The 25,442-nt window shown below is 37.1% G+C and overlaps 1 protein-coding gene across 1 annotated transcript in view; it reads left to right on the top strand.

Annotated features, from left to right (window-relative positions):
* Positions 1-21,594, top strand: part of USP34 (ubiquitin specific peptidase 34) — a 137,342-nt gene extending 115,748 nt beyond the window's left edge. The window contains exons 67-82 of the mRNA XM_088531283.1: positions 1,176-1,280; positions 3,765-3,912; positions 4,899-5,533; positions 7,092-7,249; positions 8,572-8,650; positions 12,022-12,148; positions 12,552-12,659; positions 13,705-13,809; positions 13,935-14,059; positions 15,127-15,279; positions 16,198-16,321; positions 18,035-18,114; positions 18,837-18,977; positions 19,100-19,246; positions 19,847-20,006; positions 20,335-21,594. Of these exons, the coding sequence (XP_088387409.1) occupies positions 1,176-1,280; positions 3,765-3,912; positions 4,899-5,533; positions 7,092-7,249; positions 8,572-8,650; positions 12,022-12,148; positions 12,552-12,659; positions 13,705-13,809; positions 13,935-14,059; positions 15,127-15,279; positions 16,198-16,321; positions 18,035-18,114; positions 18,837-18,977; positions 19,100-19,246; positions 19,847-20,006; positions 20,335-20,945 (3,006 nt within the window). The 3' untranslated portion in view covers positions 20,946-21,594. The remainder of the gene's footprint in view (positions 1-1,175; positions 1,281-3,764; positions 3,913-4,898; positions 5,534-7,091; positions 7,250-8,571; positions 8,651-12,021; positions 12,149-12,551; positions 12,660-13,704; positions 13,810-13,934; positions 14,060-15,126; positions 15,280-16,197; positions 16,322-18,034; positions 18,115-18,836; positions 18,978-19,099; positions 19,247-19,846; positions 20,007-20,334) is intronic.
* Positions 21,595-25,442: the final 3,848 nt, after the last annotated feature.

The raw sequence follows: 25,442 nt of genomic DNA, 5'->3' as shown, positions 1-25,442 counted from the left end.
AGAAAATAAAGTCTAACTGCACTGTATATTAAGTTTTCTAAAGCAGAAATCTGGTTTGCAGCTTCAGATAAAAGTTTTCTTCAAAGCCAAATAACGTATTTCTAGATTCTCCACATATCTTTATCATCTGGTTGTTCAACTTTTGGGGCACTATTTTGCAGTTTTGTGCATGCAAACACGTCTCTTACTTGGAATAAATTCCTGCCCTGATGATGATAAAAATTTTGAGAGTTCCAAATGGATTCCACATGAAAAATATATGCAGAGTGGAGAAGTGTATGTTCACACAAGGACATTCTTGTTTGCTGCTGTCAGAAAAGAAAAAAAGAAATCAGGAAAAAATAAGAGCATGTCAAGCAGAGGAGACATAATCATGGTTGGGAAAGAAGCACATGATTCTCATGACAGCTTTGCTTTGTGTGATAGAATGGGCACTATCAGATGACAATCTATTCCCTCCTTCATGCTAACATTTGCTACATTTTTATGCTTTTTTGCTTTGCACATATACACATGCACAATAGACACCCTTGGTGAAGTGCAAGATATAAAATAATAATAGTAACCATTTTATCAAAGCATTTTAAAAGCTGTGTGAGTCTTAGCAAGCTTTTTAAAATGATTTAAAATCAGAGCTAACATGGTAGAGTAGAAATGTCAGTAGTTTCAGAAAGAAATTATATGCCAATACTAATGATCAGTGTAAACCTTCAGTAATTATATGATGCTTTTGGATAGTTTTTTCTGGATGCATGTTATGTGCATATAATAAGCATATAATAGCATATAACAATCTGAGTTAGTGATACCTTCTATATGTATGAGAGGATAAATTGGTAAAGTCAACCCTGTGCAGCTTAATATTTGCCCATTAAGAATAATGTCTGGCTTACAAATGTATGCTTTTTTTTTTCTTCTAATGTGTATTCTACTGATCATATCTAATATGATCATAGTGCCATGCACTAGCTATAATCACTGGCTTAATTCTACTGTTTACATTGTGCGTTGTTTATAGATGAAGTAGTAAAGGATTAAAATATTTGAAATTTTCATCCCTGAAGTTCATAGAAATACATTTTGAGCCAATATCTGGTTACTTTAAAAGTCTCTCAAAAATTACTGTGTAAAATGAAATAGATCAAAATGGATATTTTTATGTTTATGTATTACAGGCAGCCAATCCTTTTTTCAAATTGTTGACCATGTTAATGGAATTTGCTGGTGGACCCCCAGGAATGCCACCCTTTGCTTCTTACATTCTGCAGAGGATATGGGAGGTAAAATATGTAAAAGCAAACAGAAGTTCAGATGCCTTTTTCTTCGTTTCTCTTTTCCACTAAAGTATTTGAAAGGGTTTCACACTGCACTACCCCTTACTACATCAATTCATGATCTCTTTTTTGTGACCATTTCTCTTCCAAATAGACAACAGTTAATAGACATGGAAAGTTCTTTTGTAATTCATGTTCTTTTAAGATCATTCTTGTTAAGTGGTACTTCAGTTTAATCTTTAGTTTAAGGAGGAATAAATTGATTCATAATAAGAATCCAGAATTCCTCTTCTGGGCAAATTCCTCCATTTTTTCTCACTTATCCTTTCGCAAGGTCTAAAACATTTCAAGGCCCATCCTTTGTCAGTGGTTTTGCCCATTATGTACTGATTCTTTGAATATCAATTGCATGTTTTTTTTTCTCTGTGTTCATTAACACTTAACACTTTAACAATTTAAGTATTAATTTGAATTGGTTAATTGCTGTGGTGCAGGAAAATTCTTGCTTGCATTTCGAAAAAGAGGGAGAAAGACAGCCCAGCGAAGTGGCACTGGCATACATTCCTTGGCCTGAGAAATGCATCAGCAGTTAAAGCTTTTACTTCAACAAACTGCTGTTTGGGTTTCTGGTTCAATTTGTTTTTACGTGTTACTGTCTAAGAGCTGTATATGCAGCTGAAAGACTCTTGAGGACAAGCTGTTGAATGTTCTTTCCCTTTAGTACCCATTCTGTCCGCCTCCCCTTTTTGCTAACTCTACAGAGAGGGATTGTGGTATTATTACTGTGCAGAATTTGGGCTTTTAATCAAAAACCTGTCTTATCCACTGAAATGAACCAGGATAGAATATTGTTTCTTGCTCATGAGTATTCTACTACTGGTTAAGAGTAGTTACAGGGATAAGAACAGTTAAGTAATCTGGGAAAACATATACCAAGCTGGTGTTAAGTGTCTGATCTGAATATGAACTAGCTGTAATTCCTGTAGCTCGAGTAGGAAGAGTTCAAACAGTGGATCTCAAAGTCAAGAATTAATCTAATGGCCTTCTGTATAAGGGGAAGAGGTGGGTTATGCCTTTCTCTTAACTATAAGGAAACCTTTTCAAAAGAGCTTTTTAATTAAGTCTCCTATGACAGTATGTATGTTGTGGCCTACAGTGCATGTGCTTCCTCTTTCAGTCCCTAACTACAGATTTATGTTATTTTTTTAATGTATCATCTGCTATGGAAAGTTTTTTTTTTTTTTTTTCCCTCCTTATTCCCACTGTATATACTGAACGTGCAGAGGAAGCAAGCTGGGGGCAGGTTTCTGATAGAAAGCCAAGTTTTTAGCAGCAGAAGTCATCAGTTTGGTCTGTTGCTGGCATGATGATCCTCACATTGTTGATGTTGCTGAAGGTTTAGAGGTACAAATTATGTAGGCATGGATGGCAGGCCCAGAAGTATATGCATAGACAGACTGATTTAAGGCACAAAACCCACTTTTGCAAGCATTCCAATTTCTAGAGGTCACTAAGAAGTGATGGAGTAATGAAGCCAGTGAACAATTAGTCTCTTTTTTTGGGAGATTTTCTAGAACTATTATGCAGGTCAAACACATTTCTAAAAAGGAGCATGCTCTAAATGTGTTTATTGTTAAGCAGAGATTAAAATTTTATGAACGGGTCGTGTCAGCCTCTCATGTTCTTCAGAGAGGTTATAGTATTTAGGAATGTTTTCCCAATGGCAGTTACTTCCTGTGGTTCCTTAGATAGAGTTCATTTCTCCTTATCTAGGTACCTAGACATTAAGGTAAAAAGCAAACTGTTTTTTTAAAGTAGCAAATTAAAGACTGCATGAATTGGCCTGATGGTATGTGAACAAATTTCCATCCACGCAGAACCAGAAAGGAACCTTCTGTGGTAGGAAGGTATATTGTCTCCTTATGAACTATAAAGCTTTCATGACTGTACAGCAGCACCACCCAGGCTTTTCATTAGCTTTGAAAAGCATTAGATAAATGTATTTCTTGAAACTGCATATTTATAAAAATCATAGCTACCCTCAGTGTGAAGCTATATGAACATATTTGCATATCAGTTATGTTCTATTTATATAACTCTTTATGAAGCACTGTTAAGGTTGTGCTTTAGCTATGAAAAAAAAAGATGCATTAGTTTATAAAGAAAAGACTATTCTTTTTCTTTCTACATTTCAAATCTTAAATATTTGATCAGAAAATGTATAGAAAAGGGTATGTAGAGCAGCTTCCTGGATTAAATGATAGATTGTGCTTTCAAAACCTCCAATCAAGATTTAGAAAATTGAAATTTATGCTAAAATTTAATAAGGATTTTCCTGGTCTTCTACAAAACCTAATCCAGAAGGCCCTTTGAATGTTTTCCGTGATTTTGAAAAAAGTTATTAAAAGTCTTAAGAGGTGTTTTTAGTTACTTGGTACAATCAGTAAATGCTGTCAAGGTTATCTTTGACTTTTCATGTTCTTCTTTCAGGTCATTGAATACAACCCTTCTCAGTGCCTGGATTGGCTGGCTGTGCAAACACCCCGAAACAAACTAGCTCACAGCTGGGTGCTGCAAAATATGGAAAACTGGGTTGAACGTTTTCTTCTGGCACATAACTATCCTCGAGTGAGAACTTGTAAGTTAATTTAGTTTAAAGAAACTACATCTTTTGTTGTGGCAAGTGATTATGCATGTGCTATTCCTATCATGAATGAAGGCCCTTAAGCTCGCCTTTCCTTTCTATCCAGTTGTTTTAGCACTGCTTTATTTTAAAATATTAATGCAGCTGTGTTTCTTCATCAAGAAACATTCCCTGTAGCTAATGAAAGGCATATTTTCTCTTATTAACTTGAATGATGTAATTTCTTTATCCTATGTGGTTAACCTGTATGATTCAGGATAACAGAAGAAAAAAGACTAATTCAATACGTTCTACATAGTTTTCATCACATGTTTGCATTGTGGGTAGGAATAGAAGCTGCTGTATTTTCACCTTTTTTTTTTTTTATTATTTTTTTGAGTCCTTTGACCCTGCAGATCCAGGGGAAGCCTGTTCTTCTTCCCAAATCCAGGGTGTCCATCCAGGCTGTCCTGGTTCCCTAGTTTGTTCTGGCAGGAATCATGCTGCCAGGTCATTGCAAGATCACTGTGATGTCTTCGTGTTTTTATAAATTGAATTCCACAGTGACAAAATATATTAAACTTCTTGACAGGGGCCTAGAGTCCTATGGAAACTAGAGATACAGCTTTACAATTGTAGGTCTTTTGATAGCAAATGATATTTTGTTGAATCAGTAGACGATTTATTCATTAAAAAAAAAAAAGCTTGTTTTGTATGTGCACAACAGGATGCATCATGTTACAAGAGTTAGAGCAGAGAAATAGGCAAAAATGTATGGAAAGGCAACCTGAATGCAGCCTGAACATCTCTCCTAAACTGCTTTGTTCAGCCTTACTTGCTAGCTTTCTTCCTCACCATACTAAATATAATAATACTTGCCAGCTTTTGTAAAATGCTTTGAAATCCTTAAAGGAAATGCAATATAATTTAACTTCTGTTTAAATGGCTGTTAAGCATGTGTGCCCTTTTCAATGGTATAACAAATTTGTTTTTATTTGAAGCTGCAGCCTATCTCTTGGTGTCACTTATTCCAAGCAATTCGTTCCGTCAGATGTTCCGTTCCACCCGTTCCTTGCACATCCCCACACGTGATCTGCCTCTCAGTCCAGATACTACAGTAGTTCTTCATCAAGTCTACAATGTGCTTCTTGGTCTTCTTTCAAGAGCCAAGCTGTATGTTGATGCTGCTGTTCATGGCACTACGAAGCTGGTGCCCTACTTCAGTTTCATGACATACTGTTTGATCTCAAAAACAGAGAAACTCATGTTTTCTACATACTTCATGGACTTATGGAATCTTTTCCAGCCTAAGCTTTCTGAGCCGGCGATAGCCACCAACCACAATAAACAGGCTTTGCTGTCTTTTTGGTATAACGTGTGTGTAGACTGTCCCGAGAATGTACGCCTTATTGTACAGAATCCAGTGGTGACAAAGAACATTGCCTTCAATTACATCCTTGCAGACCATGATGATCAGGATGTGGTGCTCTTCAACCGTGGGATGCTCCCTGCCTACTATGGCATCCTGCGCCTCTGCTGTGAGCAGTCCCCTGCGTTCACCAGGCAGTTGGCTTCTCACCAGAATATCCAGTGGGCCTTTAAGAATCTCACGCCACACGCCAGTCAGTACCCAGGAGTAAGTAGATTGGTGCTGAAGAATGAGGTTTCATTTTTAATGTTTCCTCCCTTATTGAGCTTCCTTTTTTAATGAGATGAAAAGATTTATTTAACATATCCAGTGATATAAGTGTGATTTTTGATTTCATGTATAAGTGATTAGAGTATGTTTAGATGCAGTTGCTGTTCTTTGGGTGAGAATATTCTGGATGTTTTTTTCTCCTTTTGTTTTTCTGTTTTTCTCTCCTGGCCATTGGTTTTTGGGGATGGATACGTCGATGTTTCTGCTGTTCTTCCATCTCTGTACACCAACTTAAGAGGACCAAGGAAGGAGCCTTTAGTTGTGGTCTCCAAAAAGTGCATAGCATTCTAACAGGCAGTCTTGGAGGAATTCCCAGTTAGTTTCCTCTTTGCTTTCAATTTTTTAAACAGGGCCAAGCCTATTTCATTTAAACAGGGATGGCCTGTTGGTTCAAGTTTGGGAACACTTGTGTATCTTTTGCAAGGCATTAGGAGTTCTACTATGCCTACAGTACTATGACACTTGCCATAGAAAAATAGGAACTAGTTAAAATATTCTGTGTGTAATGGTGAGCAGACTGGCTTACAAAATTTTTATGAGGCCAAGTGTGCAGTTTTGCATGATTACTGAGTGAATCAAGCTCTCGGATCCATTATGCATGTGCAAGGACAGAAAGAATATAGAGGTTTCTTCCCTAGATAGACTAGGAGGATGTATGGAATCTTCTGGGTTCAACTCATTAAACTAGACTTGACGTTCTGGCTGTCTGGAAATAGTCCTGCTGCTTTCTTTGTTTGCATTTCCCCTCTGGAATTCTCCATAGCACAGGCAGCACTGCCCCTGTGTTCTGTCTTCCATGCATATAGGATTTTGCCGAGTTTTAGCACAAGCACTTCTGGATTGTGTTGTTTAGAATATAAATATTATCCTGAGAGAATGTGCATATCCATGCAGCAGAAAATGACCCTACATTCCTGTAGGAAAGCCAGGAAGTTTGATCAACTGGAGTAGGATGTCCCAGATTCTTCTGTCTGTATTTACATAGCCATGAATGTATGTAACTGTACTTACAGAATACCTTACTGCTAGTAAGTGTCCAAACATGCTTTCTAAGGTTCTAGAGGGCTATCTCAAGTATGTGTACAGGTTCAGAATATTATTTTTAAATCTGCTGCTAGCTTCTTCAGAAAAAGAAGACATATTGTGAGCATCGTCAGATAATTTATGCCCTGATGAACACAATAATTAGTAAAAGCTAAAGTAAACTGCATTGTAGATGGAAAAGAAGTAGCCACAACTTTTACATTTGTGTTTTTTTTTTTTTTTAGCTTTTAGGAATCATTTAGTTTTTTTCAGTTTGAAATGTTGTGTCCAGATTTTGTAACATTGTTACAAAACTTAAAATATTTTCACTTTTAAAGTTGCTTATACGTATTTCTTCTATTCATTGCATAGTAGAATTAATACAAAAGATAAAAAATCAATTAATACAAAAGAGACAAAAGATAACAAATTGAGAGAAAATATGCTAACCTAATATTTTTATGTATTCTAGGCAGTAGAAGAACTGTTTAACCTCATGCAACTGTTTGTAGCTCAGAGACCAGACATGAGAGAGGAAGAGATAGAAGATATAAAGCAGTTTAAGAAAACAACCATAAGCTGTTACTTGCGTTGCTTGGATGGACGGTCTTGTTGGACTACTTTAATAAGGTACGTTACTAGTGAAGTTGTAACATAGCAATCTAATCCTGTTGAATAAAAACTTGAATTATTTTGGAATGTTAATTCCCATAAAAAACTACAGTTGTTCATTTGATACTCTTTTTGAAAAATTTGTGAGGATATTTTTATTTAGAAGTAAAAAAAAAACAGACTTTTTTTCCAAAGTCTATCCTGTGTGGAAATAACTTATTTTAGGTTTCGTCATCTAAGAATTAATATAACTAAACAAATATTATACAACAAACAACTGTAAAAGAAGGATTTTTTTGCAACTTTCATTTTGTTGTATTTTGTTAGTACTCAAAAAGAAAAAAGCGTGACAAAATAGTATTAGTAGAGCCCCTGACAGAAGCTAAAATCAATCAAACCTGCAAATTCGACATTTAAGTTAAAATTCCATTCTCCTACCCCTGCTTACCATGATTTCTCTGGATTGGCAAACCAGCAGTCTCATCTGCTGCTGTCGACATTCATTCCTGTCCAGCAGTTTTATTTAGAAATTATACCAGGTGGACAGTTTTCAGTGTGATATCTTCAGTGTTTTTTGAGTATATCTTAGTAGTATATCTGTCACAAGTGATCTGTTTATTTTATTATACTTTAATTTACTCCTAATTTTACTTCTATTTGTACTTCATTCTATATATAACTACAAATAGCCTGTGTGCATAGGCCAGGCATTAGAGGTTTAAATGCTACTCTTGATGGACTGAAATGCTCTTGTGAAAAGGAGAAATGCCCTCTGTTAGTTCAGGGATTATATCTAGTTATCTATCCTAGAGTGTAACCTGATTTTTCCTAGTGTACTGGAAGAATTGCTGAATTGAGATGAATGGTTAATTGGCTATTAGCTAATCCTTTATTTTCTGCTATACTGTATGAAATGTTCTGGTAGAAATATCTGTATGCATTTGTAAGTCCAAGAATATGCTTTGCTGAACCTTCTATTTAAATGCATTATTTGAGAAGCAAGAACTTCTGTCTTTCGAAGTACATTGTTTTCCTCAGGTTTTAACATTGTTGCAGACATTGTTTGGATAATGCCTCACTGAAGTTTATGTATAAATTACCTGAGATAACAGGCTATTTAGAAAGGCCACTGACATCAGAGGCATTTTTAGTTTTATAAAAAAGCAAAAAAAGTAAAGAACAATTACTTTTTCTTTTGTCTTCTTCTGTGTTTATTTTCAAAAATGCAACATATGCTTTTTTGAAATGCATGTATGAATGCATTCATACCCTTCAGGTATGAAACTTGAAAGGTAATAGGTAGTTTTTAGTACTAAATATTTGGATATTATTTTTCCTAGTGCCTTCAGAATATTATTAGAATCTGATGAAGACAGACTTCTTGTTGTGTTTAATAGAGGATTGATTCTGATGACTGAGGTAAATATTTTGCTTTGTAATTTAAATGAGAATATTGCTTTATCAACTCATCACTTTCTTCCTTAAAATAAGTCTTGGTTTTAGGATGTTTTAATGAGATATTTAAAATAAAGTTGTAGAATGTATAATAAAAGAGGTCTTAAGGACAATATGAAGGCAAAAAAAGATTGCCAGACTTTTTGCATTTCTAACTATTAAGGTAGGAAATGTAATGAGTAAATTTGAGGCAATAACGATCTGAATAATGAATAAAGACAATGATTTAATGGATAGCAGTGACTTGGTAGAATAAATATGAAAGGCTGTAGCTTAAATAGGAAGGATGAACAAGAAATAAAAGGTGGTGTGTTTCCTATATCAAGGCTAGATATGCTTGCTCTGAGGTCTGTTATGGAGAGCAAATTAAGTCTATTACAAGCTTATAAATTATGAAGAAAGGACAGAAGGTCATAGGGCTTCTTGAGGTGTGGTCTACTACAGGTCACTGTATGACCTGGAGGGTAGGTGCCTTTTATGACTTGGGAATAATATGAAATCATAACACCTGCAGGTTCCTTTGGGAAAGGCACGCTACACAGTAGAATTTGCTCATTAGTTTTTGGGTCTGTTGGTGACAGTTTCTTGCTGCTGGAAGTAGGGAAGATGTCTGGGGAGTCATAATGGATTCTAATTGTAACATAGACATCAACTGAAAAAGTGAAGGTGGGAGGCAGTTTGCATGAGCATGAAAAGGAAATGAAAGCCCATGATTCTTAAGAATGGGAGGTGGGAAATCAGAAGACCTCGGTATATTAGTTGGCAAGATCTCATGGAGACAGCAGTAAGAAAGCATCGTTTGCTTCCATTACAAGCCTACTTCCCCTGGCTTTGCTTCTTTAATGAGGTTTCTCAAGGGAAGATCAAGCAAAATGTTTGTCTGCTTCTCAACACAGAGGGGAAGCACCAACTGGTTATGTTGATAGGAATGAGTTTAAGCTTTTTTGCTATCTTCTTAACACATAGATCAACTGTGAGTGAACAGCTGAGCACAGCCAGGGTTATTACATGTTAAAATGGGCTAACATTGTAGGTGAAAATACAGAAATAGCAGCTTAAAGGATATTTGGATATCTATCGTGCTTAACATTTTTGAACATGTAGGGTGTCAGTTCAAGTGTACTTTCAAGGCAACTCTCCCTACCTTGTTCTCAAGAAGAAAGGAGGAGTGGTCTAAACTATATCCTTTTCAGATGAAACCAAACTAAAACATGTATTCCAGGAGCACACATAGTGTAAATGGACTTTTAGCCCATGCAGTCAGACCAGAGTTAATCCAAAATAGAGAGAAAAAATGAAAAAAGAATGCAGCCCTGAATATGTACAGTTTGAATGGCAAGCTCAGCACACCAACTGTTTCATTCTGCAGATCCACTAGTACTTCTCCGGGTTGTTGACTAACACAGGAACAACCTAAAGCACATTGCTGAAAAGCTCTAAACTGTTAGTGGCAACTTTCTGAAGATGAGAGAGATTAAAAAAAAAAAAAAAAGATACAGTGCTTACCTTTTAAGATGGATGGAAATACTGGATTCTATTCAGTACTTCCATTATTGAGTTGGCTGATGTACAGAAAGTGTCATTAAATATTCTGGCAACACCACTGGGAGATGTTCAGATGTGTGTGAGAACAGGAATAAAAGACAAAGGAATAAAATAAGTGTAAAAACAAGATGAAATTCATTCTTGGAATATGCAAAACTGTGATTAAAGAGGACAATAAACTGGTATAAATCCATGCTACAAAACAAGCGTATAGACAGTAGATGTAACTGTACAGTTAGAATAGATGGCTTTGGAAGATGTAAGCTAGAACAACTGGAGGTCTTCAAGAGTGGTTTGAGCAAACATCTGTCAAGAATATAAATGTATTTAGTCTGCTATAAGGCATATGCATGAATTAGATGATTCTTTGAGGCTGATTCTAGGTCCATTTTTATATGACTTATAAAAAAGAATTCTTTTCGATGTCTGGGTTTGTGTTTTCTACAACTAAGTGTGATAGAGAAAGCTGGAATTACAAAATCAAATAGAATAAACATGAAGACAATGCATTAATATTTGAAAATTAAAGTTTCACAAGCTTGCTACAAATTTAAGTCTGGTAACTATAGTTAGTTACTCGAGAATATCTGTTCCTCCTTGTCTTTTTAATGCTTACTTTCAATGAACTTGAGCTAGAAATTAAAGAACCAAACTGTAACTTTATTAACATGTAAAACTCAGTAGACCAAAATACGAATGTGAATCTGCACAAAGAACTGTTGCTTAACAACTTAGTTGAGTTAAATCTATACTGATCATTGATATTTAAGATTATAAAGGATGCCTAACAGAAGATACAGTTCATCATTAGGTAAAACGTGGCTAGTAGTTAGGGAAAGCTTATGTTCAGCTCCCAGCCAAATGACTTTACAACTTGATACTACCTGGCCTTAGTTTTCACTTGCTCACTGAAAATATTTTGTAAATACTCAGAAGATATTTAAGTTAGAAATGGAAAAATATTTTACCTGACAGTCATGTATTATATACGTCCTTTAGTAGCATTTTGGAGCATGAATAGCATCTATATTAATCTTACTTTTTCCCAAAAAAAAATCACATATGAGTCTTCCTTTATACATCTCTAATATCACTTTGTATCTAGGCAAGAAGATTGAGATGAGAGCGAAAAAGTACATCTCCGATTATGCTTTGCTTACTAGTTTCACATAGGTGTTATGTATGAAAACTTTGTAATTGTGTGATTAGCAATCAGCCGGAGTGTCACACTGATGTTTAAATTGTTTATCTTGTAATGTATATCTGTATAAGCTGTATTGGTTGTATTCACAAGATACTCCTTTCTTGAGTGGAAGTAGGAAACTGCTTGTGTGTATGTTATTATTATACTAAGTTTTACAAATTCAGTTTCCCTCTGGCAGTTACATATGAAAAATTTGATATCAGTCTAGTTTTGGGGTCAGACAAGAAGAACAAAAATCAGTATTATGACCAAAAGTAAGTTTCAGTTCAACTTATGGACAAGACTGCTTCTCATTATTGCCATAATAACCTGCCTATAAAACTATATAGGCAGGTCAAGAATTGTATCAGGTTATGTAAAATGCCGGTTCACGGATGTTCTCTCTCCTTCCTTCCCAGTAACACAATTCTGATTGTGTTAATATAATAACACTCTTTCCAAATGTTGGTACATTTGACTAATTTTATATCTATCACAGTACATTTTGATTTACCTCTTTTTGAGCATAAAGTAAATGTATCCTGTATTCAGGATAGAGTTAGAAATGATGAGTGTATTAATTTGTCTGTGCTTTCTTTTTTCTTAGTCCTTTAACACATTGCACATGATGTACCATGAGGCCACAGCGTGCCATGTGACTGGAGATCTGGTAGAGCTTCTGTCTATATTCCTTTCAGTTCTAAAGTCAACCCGTCCATATCTTCAGAGAAAAGGTTTGATAATGACTCTTTTAAGGATTTCACCGCTTGTTTGCTAACTAAGTTTTCATGATGCAAAACTGTACTTTATCTTGCTTTGCATCTGGTTTCATTAACCGATATAATTTCCACACAGTAACAGAGATGAGATTATTAACAATTATTAAATTATTAAGTTAATTATTAAATTTCATGTTGACATAATGAACTTACTGAATGCTTATTGACATAATTGACTGGATTAAGTAAATTTGATAGAAATCTACGACGTGTCACTAGTCTACTGCTAAGTGGATTGAAGTCATGTTAGAGGAAAAAAGCACAGAGGTTTTTGAAGCAGTTTAGCAGTAAAATTTTCAGCTCTATTTCAAGAACTGATGAGAAATTTAACACATTTATATATTTTTTGCATTTGCAGATGTGAAGCAAGCTCTAATTCAGTGGCAGGAGCGAATTGAATTTGCTCATAAACTCTTAACTCTACTAAATTCATATAGTCCTCCAGAACTCAGAAACGCTTGTATCGGTAAGTCTTAATGGTGTAAGTGAAGTCAGGAGGGACAAGCTCTATGTAATTACCTGTGTTTAAATTCTCGTTTTGCAATTGTACAAGTTCATTAGATGCTACATGGACTAGGATTGCTTATTAATATCATAACTAATTTTATTTTCATCAGGTTAAAATTAATATTTATACTTTGCTAGGCATGCAGATCATGTGCACAAAAAACTGGCATTCATTTTGAGAGGCCAGTTTGCTGCCAAACTTATTTAACAGGTTACATGACTAAGGAGTATACTCCTGATTTCAGCAGTTAGCGAGTTTAGAATCAAGTCCCAAATCTTGCATTCCAATTTCAAGCAGTAACTAAAGCTCCTTTCAGAAGAATGCATGGCAGCCAAGTTACTCTGAGTAACAGCTCTTAATAACCATTTTTATGATCCATTTACTGAAGTATATAATAATTAAAGTAAATCTTAAATAACTTGTAGGAATGAATGGATCTGCTTTTTAAAAAGTAGACATAGACAAAAAGATTAAAATGACTTTCTTGCTTTAGAAGACTTGTTTGAAAAGTTTTTCTTGCTTAGATTTTTTAAATTTTTTTAATGGGTAGAATCTGCTATTTTATGCATACTGATGAAGGCCTAAAATTGTCCAGGTTAAACCATCTTTTTGTGATTTTTTATACATTTTTCCCTTATTTTGAGTGCCTTTCTCATTGCCCTCCTGACTGCTGCTGGTTGACATTTTCCAGGCCTCAAACCTGATATGGTAAAGAAGAGGAAAGGGTAATTTTACTGAGCTTCTACTTTCTACAGCCTGGCACCACTTTCATTGTTGTTATAACACTGAGCAGATTTTCTTCTAGTGGAAGCGGTGAAGGGAATCTTTACTGATTCAGGGGTAGTCACTTTGTGTGTTACTCACAGTAAAGCCTAGTTCATGATGCACACTAGCGAAACTGATGTGAAACGACCTCAGTTTGAAAATGCATGAACCGTAAATTAAACTGTTTGCTGCTAAGAAATAACAATGTGTAATAGCAAAAACAACTTTTTGTTTGTAGATGTCCTCAAGGAGCTTGTACTTTTAAGTCCTCATGATTTCCTACATACTCTGGTTCCATTTCTACAGCACAATCATTGTACATACCACCACAGTAATATCCCAAGTAGGTATTTTCGGTGATTGTATTTTGAAGTTATATTACACTCTTATTAATCTATCGTGTTCCCTGCTGATTTCAAATATTGACCTTTTTAATATATCCCTATCTTATCCTAACTTATACTACAGTGTCTCTTGGACCTTATTTTCCATGTCGCGAAAATTTGAAATTAATAGGGGGAAAAAGCAATATTCGTCCTCCTCGTCCTGAACTTAATATGTGCCTCTTGCCTACCATGGTGGAAGCCAGCAAGGTATGTAAATATATTCATATAATAATATGAATAGCTATTTCTCTGCTGTTTTTCCCTCTTTTTAAAAGTATTAAAAAAATCCAGTAGCATAATGCTTTTATGTATTCTTTGTTAACAAAGCATAATTCTTCTTCAAGATGTGTTGTCCTCATATACTCCATTCTATATGTGCACTCCAGAAGCACCATTTCCCTGCCGTTCCCTGCCCAGCTTCGTATTCTAGATGTAATGAGAGTTTAAACCTTGTATTTAGAGAAAGAAAAAATCATTTTTGTAATCTCCCAGTCTGTTTGTGGCTTTTATAAAGCAGATTCAGAAGCAACCCAGGGACTGTCCAAATGAGTTTCAAACTATGTTCAGATTTATTATCAGTCAGCTGAATAGATCTTCCAGGTTTTGTTAGAGTCCATTCTGCCAGGACTGAAGCAGAATCTCTCTTTGTTGGGGTAAAATACTGATACCAGAAAAAATGCAGGGCTACTGTATAGGGCTTTAAGTCTTTTACCTTCTATTTTCCCTTCTGTGGGCTTCCTGATGGATTGCCAGCTTTGGTGGGGCTACTTTGTAGTCACTTGCCATGTCCCATTACTACAGTTGCAACAATGACTTTTTAGTTATCTAAAGTGGGATTCAACTCACATAACTTTGCCTGTCTAAATGGTCAGTGTCCAGCTCTTACTGTGTTTGCTGGAGAGAAATGGTTACTGCCCTCAGAAGGAGATTCATCCTTCCTGTCTTAGACAGCTGAATCTGGATAAGCTGATTCTTCCTCTGGAGGAGTCTCTCTGTGTCTCTCTCCACTGACTGCAGGGAATTCTGAAATGACTAGATTTTAGATAGCCAAAGTCACGTAAGGTGAATCCCACCCCTGAAGTGAATATGTATGGACAATCATTTGAAGAAGAAAAACTGGTTACTTGCTTTACAGTAACTGTGGTTCTTCAAGATGTTTTGTCCACACAGATTCTCTCCTCCTGTGCTAACTCAGAGGAGTCCTGTCGTAGGGGATTCTTATCGGGGAAGGAATTGAGTGGTGGTTGAAGCCGCCATACCCCTTATGCCCTCAGGTACAGTGGTCGCAAGGACACACTGGGTGCAGGCACAGCCCCAGTGGACACTGCTATTCAGAAAGAATCCAATCTCCTGCACATGGGGCCTATGTGCACGTAGATGGGAATCTGTGTGGGCAACACATTTCGAAGAAGCACGGTTACTGTAGGGTAAGTAACCATTCTTTTTTAAAGCTTTCAAATGATGCTTTGTATATTTGTGTACCATCAAATTTACTGTATAACCAAGCTTTTTTCTTAACCAAAAAAAATATAGAACCAGAAATTATCTGTAGTCGTTTTCCCATCATGTATCCAGACAAAATGGATGCGACAGAAAATAATGTAAATATTTGAACTAAAAAGTAATTATATTAAATGACACAGGATCTTGCATTCATATATGTTAGGAACTAGCAGATCTTTAAGCCTTTAAAACCACATCCGAAGTTATATGTACCTGTGTTTTGCATGCTCGTTTTTCATTCGTTTGTTTTGTTAAGATTGTATTTGTTTGCTTGAATTTCTTTCTGGCTATCTGGTCTACACAATCTGATGCCCTTTTGAGCATGTTTATCCCAATAGTTTAAAATGTTTGCGTACAAACCCCTTGGCATAAATTTATCATTTAGTGTGAGACGTTTCTGAAAATACTGCTTTGAAAGCCTCTGAAGCATGGTTTTAAGAAAATTTTGACTTCTGAAGGCAGATAATGACTGACAGATTATGGTCTAAAAAGCAGTAGTGTGTATTTAGATACCTGTGTATGATTTAGAATTATTGCCTTCTTGTCTGATCATCTTCCAAGATGTGGTTTTCATGCAGCTTTGTGCCTTCATTAGAGTCCTGCAATAAAGAATTTTTACTGGTAGAGGGGAATTGAATTTGTCATGTCTCAGTATTACACTTGCCAAGAACACACTGATGAGACGCAGCTGGCCTGGCCTAGACTTGAAAGTTCCCACAGTGTTTTCCTGTAGCATTTGATAAAACATTTTAGGGCAGAAAGTGTGGTAAGATTAAGCTAAATGCTTAGGAAATCGGTACATGTGCTTATGTAGTTTAAATGAAGCTCTCTTAAATTTTCAGGGCAAAGATGATGTTTATGATCGTATGCTGCTAGACTATTTCTTCTCTTATCATCAGTTCATCCATCTACTATGTCGAGTTGCGATCAACTGTGAAAAGTTCACTGAAACTTTAGTTAAAATGAGTAAGTATGAGAGTTGCACAACCTAAGTATTTTTTCTTTTGCTGTGATAATAGTGCTTTTCCACTTAGCGTTATAATTAACATTTTTAAGTAAAAGTAGTGTTTATGAAACTTGCTGTAGCAAGAGTTCTAGAAATGCAAGTTTTATTATTGTATCCACAGAGCTGTGCATCAGGTATAACATTATTGCAGTCTTATCCACAGGATTGTCATGCTTCAGTCTTGTCTAGAAAGGACCTGAGGCCACCGCTGAAATTTGGTCAGATCCTGAAGCTTTAGTGTCACTGCAATTAACCTAATTTCTGACAAGTATTTTAGGATTTTACCTTTTTTTTCTTTCCCAGGAGGGCAGGTAGGACTATATACAGCCACTAAAGCTCTTTGTATTGTTATCAGCCTGGGTTTAATTTACTCTGTTGCTTTGAGAGCCACCACAATTATCAAGTTTATTGCCATTCAGTGAACATAGTTTGTACCTGAAAACATAGACGTGATTTCAGCTCTGTAAGTAGGTAGCACTAGGACTTGGTACTTTCGTTGTACTTTTCTACTTTTCATAAACCTACAACGTAAATCTTCTTTTTTTTTTTTTTTTTTTTTCCTCCTGTGTGTGTCTGTGTACAAGACGTTGATGTCTGTATCTGAACATTTACCCTAGCCTTTTTGCTTGATTCTCTGCAGTAGAGCATCCTGGTCTGAACTGCCCCACTAAATACTTGTTTTGGTCTGAAGGGGCATCTTTTTGTTTTTTCCAGGCACCCTAGAATAAGCACAGTGTACTAGCTGCAGATGGCCAAACATCAAAGTCATGCTATTACAGTTACCATGGGGTAACTGTAAGACAGGCATGTTTGGAATCCTCTCACCTAATTCCACTGCCTAAAACATTGGCTTCTAGACAGACTCCCAGCACAGTGAATGGACAGATGCAGATTCCTTCAGATGGAAAATTTTTTGTTAAGATACTTGCTTGAACAACTGCATCACCTTCTAAAAATGTCTGTTTTCTCTGCCTGTGCAACTTAGATAGCTAGTTTTGCTTAGATGTCAAACTTCTGGACAGTTAAAGATATACAAAATTAATTATATCCTAGAAAACCCTATTTATAATAGCGTAGATGTTCTTCTCCTTACCCCTTTGTTCAGTATTTGTATTCCTTCGGATTTTACCTCTGACATTATTAATGTGTTCTGTAGGTTTCTTCAGTTAAACAAAAATGTATTGGGGATGTGTATTGCTTGTTAGTGTTCAGTCTATTCCTAAACTGTTTCGCTATCTAGGTAACAGTGATGCTTGGGGTGATAATGAAGATTATCATTTTAAAATTATATGCTATTTTTAAAACTATATTTAAAACCTTGAGATGTTTAAAACTCTTAAGTGCTATAGTTGGCCAGTTAAAAATGTAAGAAAACAGTAATGAATCTGGTTACCAATCCAGAGCTAAAGCTAGCCCTTCTTTTAGTTTTTATATTTTTACTTTTCACAGCCATGCTCATGGGATATATTTATTAATTGTACTGTAAAACTGTACTGTTGAAACTTCACAGACCATCAGTATTTCTGGTCATACTTTTTTTGAATCATTTGAATGTGATCAGGTAAGATGAAGCAGTACTTTGAAATTATATGTATCATCAAATGAACATGTTTTACAAAAATCAGTTTAGAACATTCTCACATAATAGCTTTTATATTCTCATAAATTTCCAGGTGTGCTAGTTGCGTATGAAGGTTTACCACTTCATCTTGCATTATTCCCCAAACTTTGGACTGAGCTGTGCCAGACTCAGGTAAGATTTAATTCAGTGGATTTGAGGACTAATTGCGTAGAAATACAAGCAAATACAGTTGCCTGTAAAACATCTCTCTTAACCAGGAAATCTTAACTGGTAGATATTATTTACTGATTCAAAATATTAATGTTTCAGTTAAACAATACCTCTGTTTGTGTAGCCAGGCCATCTATTAAAACCTGATAAATCAAGGATAAGCATTTCACAAATTAAATTCAGTCCTAGGAGTCCCTAGGTCCTGTGAACTCTTATTCAGCAAGTTTACATAATATAGGAAGAACGGAGGTCTGCACACTGTACTGAATTTACTTCTTTCTGCCTCCCTGAATTTTTGGCTTTTTATATAATGGAAGCACTGGTGTGACAGAAGTGAAAATTGAGAGATCTCCAATCTTGCATCTTCCTTGTGCTTCAGATCATAGTGTAGCCATTGCGAGTTGGGCCACAGCTTAGGAGGGACTGACCCTTTAAGTGCATAGGGACTGTAGTAAACTTGCATTCCCAAGGAATTTACTTTATAAAATGAAAATGTGAGATTATAATTGGCAATAATAATGTTTTACAGTTTACTAATACTGATTAAAATATTTCAGGATGATGAGGTAAGAATTTTCCAGAACCAGTTAGAACATTACTTGGCATGGCTAGATTTTGGGCAATCAAGACAAATTTGTGTCATACTTTGAGTGATGATGTGGTGTTCTCTCTTTCTTCACTAGTCTGCTATGTCAAAGAACTGTGTTAAGCTCCTCTGTGAAGACCCAGTTTTTGCAGAATACATAAAATGTATTCTCATGGATGAACGGACCTTTCTTAACAACAACATTGTATATACCTTCTTGACCCATTTTCTTTTAAAGGTAAGTGATGTTCTGGTTACAGGTCATGCTCCAAGAAATGCAGCCATACGTACTAGTTTAATTTGGTATTCTGTTCTCACAATGTATTTTTTGTGATTTTAAAGTAAGTCTTCTCTTTATAGGTCCAAGGACAGGTGTTTTCTGAAGCAAACTGTGCCAACCTAATCAATACTCTAATTACAAATCTAATAAATCAATATCAAAGCCTAGAGTCTGACTTCAGCAACCAGAGGATTGAAATTTCCAAAGCAAGCTCTACTTTAAATGGGGTGAGTCTTTTCTAAGCCGTTTAAGTAGGAGAAACTTTTAGGAGGCAGCTTATTTTCTGTGGAAGCGCTTTCGTGCCACGTACCAGGTTCTCGTTAAAGGCAGGGGCATTTTAACTGGGCTTGGCACATAAGCAAAGCTCCTGGGTCAGAGCATGAGACACTCACTGCCTGTTAGATGTTTTAACCTCTAAAAGCGGCGGTCAGAAGTTTAGAGAGCACCTCTCTGAGCTCTCCTGAATTCTCCATGCTGCCAGTGGTGGACAGGAAGGCTGCCTATTATTAGAATTAAATAAGTAAAAACAATGCAAAGCTCCCTGGAATTACACGCTGAAATGTTCTAGACAAGCAAAGGGTTTCACCTTACAGTGAGCAACACAGTTCCGTCATCTGCTTAGGACAGGTGGATCTACATGAAAGTCAGCATGTAGGAGTGAGGGAGAAATTTCAGTAGTGTAAGTATATTTAGAGTCTGGTGTTCTGGATGTTTAGAAGTGCTCTGAATGAATTGGAGCTGCCTCTTACTGCACAGGTCTGTGTATTATAGGACTTTTAAATTGAGCTAATTGTTTACTTGTGGAGGGTTTACTCTTGTTTTTGCAGGACCTCCGAGCACTTGCCTTGCTGCTTTCAGTGCACACTCCCAAACAGCTCAATTCAGCCCTGATTCCAACTCTACAAGAGCTTTTAAATAAGTGTAGAGCTTGTCAGCAACAGAGGAACTCATTGCAAGAGCAAGAAGCCAAAGAAAGAAAAACTAAAGGTTTGCCTTTTTATAATTTTAGTGTCATTCTAATCTTTTTTACAGACTTTTACAAAATTAACACCTTTTTAATGATGAAGGCAGGCTTTCCCTTGATTCCAATTTCAAACACCGCACAAGAAATTCTATTTTATTATGGAGATAAATTTTTAAGCAATTACCTAAATTGTCCCTAAGGAAAGGTATATTTTTCTTAATTGGTTCCTCTAATACAGAAAAGTTTTTTGAAGGATGAACATGTGAAACAGCAGGCCTGTTATTTAGTTGTGTCGCCCGAAGGCAAGGTGATTTCCCTAACCTGGATATCTCCATTTTTTTCCCCTTGCAGACGATGAAGGAGCTACTCCTGTAAAAAGGAGACGGGTCAGCAGTGACGAGGAGCACACTGTAGATAGCTGTATCAGTGATATAAAAACTGAGCCACGGGAGGCGTTGACCCCAACAAGCACTTCAGATAACGAGACAAGGGACTCTTCAATCATTGATCCTGGCACTGAACAAGATCCTCCTTCCCCTGAAAACAGTTCTGTCAAAGAGTACAGAATGGAAGTTCCATCTTCATTTTCAGAAGACATAATGTTAGCAACGAGGTCACAACACACAGAAGAGCAGCCGGGAAATGGGAAATTTGAAGAGTGCAAGGAATTTAAAGACCTACAGACTTCAAAAAATTCCCTTGTAGCAGAGGAGGACGCTGAGTTTCCTTCCACTTCAATTTCAGCAGTTTTATCTGACCTCGCAGATTTGAGAGGCTGTGATGGTCAAGCCTTACCATCCCAGGACCCCGAAACTAGTTTATCAATCAGTTGTGGCCATTCCAGAGGACTTTTTAGTCATATGCAGCAGCATGACATTTTAGACATCCTGTGTAGGACCATTGAGTCTACGATTCATGTGGTCACAAGGATATCTGGCAAAGGAAACCAAGCTGCTTCTTGACATTTAAGTCTTTTATTTTCTCCCCCCAAAATGCTGTTTGTATAAGTTTTGCTTATTTCTGTTTTGTGCTTCACTTTGTCCAGTGCTCTCTGCTTGAATGGCAAGATAGATTTATATGCTTAATTCTTGGTCAGGCAGAACTCCAGATTTTTTTTGTTTGTTTGTTTTTTGGGTTTTTTTTTTTTTTTTTGCATCTACCGTACATTTTCTTAAAGGGCAATCAAATAATGGGTATGTTTTATGTAATTAAGAGTTCACTGTGGTGGCTTTCATTTAATATGGCTGTCGGGGAGGACAGGGCCTCCTTGCCCTGTATGATGTAATTTAAACTTATGGCATTTTTACTGTGTATAATATGGTGTCCTCTGTGCCAGTTTTGTACCTTATAATAGAGGCAGATTGCCTCAGATCGCTGTGGTTCTTATTATCAAAATTAAGTTTACTTGTATACTAAACAACCACAAGAAATTTGATTCTGTAAAGAATCCTCTTTAGCTGTGGCCTGGCAGTATATATATGGTGCTTTATTTAACAGAATACCTGTGGAGGAAATAAAGCACACTTGATGTAAAATTAATTGTTTTATTTTTATTGACATGATCAATTGCTATTCTGTGCACTTCATTAAACTGATTGTGATGACTTTTCACTTGTTTATATATGTTGCTTCAGTCTTTAGATTTCCTCAAAGACAATTTGAAAAATGAAACAAGTGCAGAGAGAAATGGCTTTCAAATGCATCTGATATATGTAAATTTGGTCTTTTCTGGTTTACTGTACATGAATGTTCAGTCAGGTAATTGGGACTGGGGTTTGCTTACCTTTAAAACCATAAAGTGGTGTAAGAAGCCAGTGGATCCTTTCATTTCTTCCCTCAGTCTGTTCTGCATTAGCCTGTTCTTCCACCCTTCGCTCTCTCCCTCTCCTTTCCATCCTACCCTGCTCCCTCCGCTTCCCTGGATGTGTTTTGAGTAATAGCCATTTTCTGTGTCACCTGATTAGTGATGGTACTTGTTTTAACCTCTGATTAAACTCCATTTTCACCTTCATTTTCCAGTTTATCTCATTTGATTTTCTGCTTCCTGTAAAACACATCTGTCTTGGCCTTTTCTCCCCTAACTCCTTTGTGCTGTCCCCATCACTTCATGGTGGTCAGCACCACTCGTGCAGCCTGTGGTTCAGTTGCACGGTGCTTGTGTGACTTCAGCTCTTTGCATCTCTCAGTTGTTTTTACTTTTTGTAATGATTAATGTATCATAAAGCTCACTCTATGTTCTCCTCTGCAACAGCCTCTGTAACAAGGCTTCCTCTGTAAGAAGCCTTCTTTTTCCTGCACTTACTGCCACTGCAATAATGGTGCTGATTGCGTAAACCAGTCTTATTATTCACATTTTAAGTAATTGTTTTTACTCTCCTTCGGCATCATTTTATTAGTATTTCTAATCAGCCTCTCCGTAGGTTTTACCTTCAGAGAAGTCATCAACAGCAACAACCTTTGGCACAGGGAGCGACAGAATTTGTCCATCGACTCTTCTGTCAAACCAAGCCTTTTGCCTAGGAGATATTCCCTGCAGAGCCTGAAATCTTCAAGTGACGAAGACCCCATTGCATCCCTTTGGTAAGTAGTCTCTGTTATTAAGCACTCTCGTTAAAAATGTGCACCTGATTTTTGGTTCACTTCACTTCAGCTTCCCATTATGCAATTTGCTGGGCTCCATTTCCTTGTGGAGTTACCTGCTGGCACAAGGAGGTCACACATAGCCCTAGACAGCGGGGTTTTCTGGCTTGGACAAGGGATAATGGGTATAAATTAGAACATAGGGTGTTCCACCTCCATTTGAGGAAGAACTTCTTTCCTGTGAGGTGCCAAAGCCCTGGAACAGGCTGCCCAGAGAGGCTGTGGAGTCTCCTTCTCTGGAAATCTTCAAAACCCGCCTGGGTGGCACCCTGTGCCACATGCTCTGGGTGTCTCTGCTGGAGCAGGGAGGTTGGACTAGATGATCTCTAGCGGTCCCTTCCAACCTCAACCATTCTGTGATTCTGTGCTGAATCCTTTTCCTGGTGCATTGAAATCCTCTTAAGTAAGTGGTGGAACCAAATATAGGCACACTATTCTAGTAAATATTCCATAAATGACACACGGGTAACTCCTTTCTTCTTCTTCCATGTTCCCTGCCTAACATTAGGCTTGGTGTTTGCAGCACTGCAGTGTGCTGGTCACTGTCTGTCACTTCTTTCACAGTGCTTGCTCTGCCTGTAGTCACCACATCTGTGCTCATCAATCTCATTTTAAACAAACAGATCCCACGAAACTTGTGTTTATTTATCCTCAGGCTCTCTCCAGGCCTCCATTTCTAGTGTTTTTGGTTTTGTTATATATCCTTTGGGATAGGGAACTTGTAGTAGAGATTTGTTCAGAAAATAAACCACATTTAGTATATGCTGCATCAATTATCATATTGTTACTAAATTAGCTAAAATCCCAACCCTTGCTCTATCCAGATCCAATTTAACATTTTTCAATTTGTTGAAGTATGAGGAATATGAGAAATTTTAACACTTTAGAATAGATTGTTTTGCCTCTCTAAGATTGCAACTGTACTTTGTTTACACTGGCTGGCTACCAGTGCTAGAAATCCTTCTGAAGGCTCCTTGCTACAAGTAAAATGAACTTTATTTTTTCCTGCATTGTAACAATACTCTCCAGAAATCAGCCATTCAGGTCAGCAACAGGATGCTCGTGTCAGCCGCGTACCAGCACATATGGAGGAGCTGGGAAGAGCCCTGGAATGGTGAAGCGAACAGGAAGAGACACCTTCATTTTCCAGCTGTAAGGCCAGAACGGAGACCAGTCCATGTGGGTCTGCGCCTGCCCTCCCAGTTTCAATCCAAGGGCGCTTAAATCTCTTACTAAACTTACAGACACCCAGGAGTAAGAGGGACGCTAAATAAGAAACATCATCTTGAGCTCACTACGGCGTTCGCCAAGGAGGAGATGAGGGAGGCCTGGCTCCTCTTCCCACGGCTCAGCCCCTCCGGTGCACAGATCCCTGGGGAACGGGACGCAGGAGGGCGGCCCTGGGACCACACGTAAGTCATGTCTTTATTAAACTAATGACTTGGGGATTGGCCCCGAGTGTCAGCTCTGCTGTTGGAAGCAGACGAAGGTCAGGCTATTGGGCACTTCCCGATTAGGTACTAATGGGCACTTCCACCCCAAAAATACTTTTTTTTTTTTTTTTTTTTTTTTTTTTTACCCGGTAGGGGTAAGTGGTATGAGACATCCTGCCCAAGAAAGTGCTGAAGGTGTAGGATGTGCTGTGTGAAGAAAGTTGTGATTTTGGGTAGAGGTACTAATTTGGATGAGATTAACAGTCTACTCCATTGGCTAAGATGTCACAAGAGCTCTGAATCTGTGTACAAACAAAACTACTTTAGCCTAGGTTCAATTTAATGATTAAAAGCTAGATTTTTTCACCTTTATTTAAAATTTGTACATTGGTCAGTTAACATGCTCTTGTGTACAAAACATTTTTTAAATTCTTGAATATTTATGAATATTCACACACCCCTGTGTGAAAATACACCCCCAGACACACAAACACACACACACTCCGCTATACAGATGCTCATAAACACACACTCCCCTATACACACATCCCTATACAGATACGCAAACACACACGCACACCGCTGTACAGCTATGCATATAAACACACATCTATACACACATAAACCCCCTATAGATACACGTACACAAACACACTGATGCACACACCCACCTACACATATACGCATATACACACAGAGCCCTGTAATGATGCAGACACACCCCTATACATATATACATACCTATACATATCATATAGGCATACAACACACATATCTATATGCACATACCTATCTATACAAACACCTCTAAACATATATGCACATGCACACACACATTTATGCACACACACCCCTGTACATATATGCATACGCACACACCCATATGTATACACACAATGACCCCATAGATATAAGCATACACATATCTCACATACATGAATATATACATGTACACACACACAGCTATACACACCCCTGTACAAAAACACATCTATACACACACTTCTCTATATACATACACACACCCCTATACTGATAGGCATACACACACGCACATTTATGCACAACCTATACACACCCACACAGATAAGTATATAAACACACGTATCTATACACACATAAACCCCCTGTACAGATACACACATACACTAATACACACACATCTAAACACATGCAGCTATACATACAGGCATACACACACACACACGCTGCTATACATAGATGCATACACACACCCCTATGCATATACACCTATACATACCTGCATTGACAGTCCTATCTACAGACACAGCCATACATATGCATACACGCATCTCTACACACACACACACACACACACACACACACACACACCCCCCCTATACATATGCATACACACATCTGTAC

The sequence above is a fragment of the Tinamus guttatus genome, unplaced genomic scaffold (assembly GCF_059628265.1).
Source record: "Tinamus guttatus ecotype Peru unplaced genomic scaffold, ASM5962826v1 Tinamus_guttatus_pri_ptg000403l, whole genome shotgun sequence".
NCBI lineage: Eukaryota > Metazoa > Chordata > Aves > Tinamiformes > Tinamidae > Tinamus > Tinamus guttatus.
Note: the sequence above shows the minus strand (reverse complement) of the source record. Positions and strands in the feature narration are given on the sequence as shown.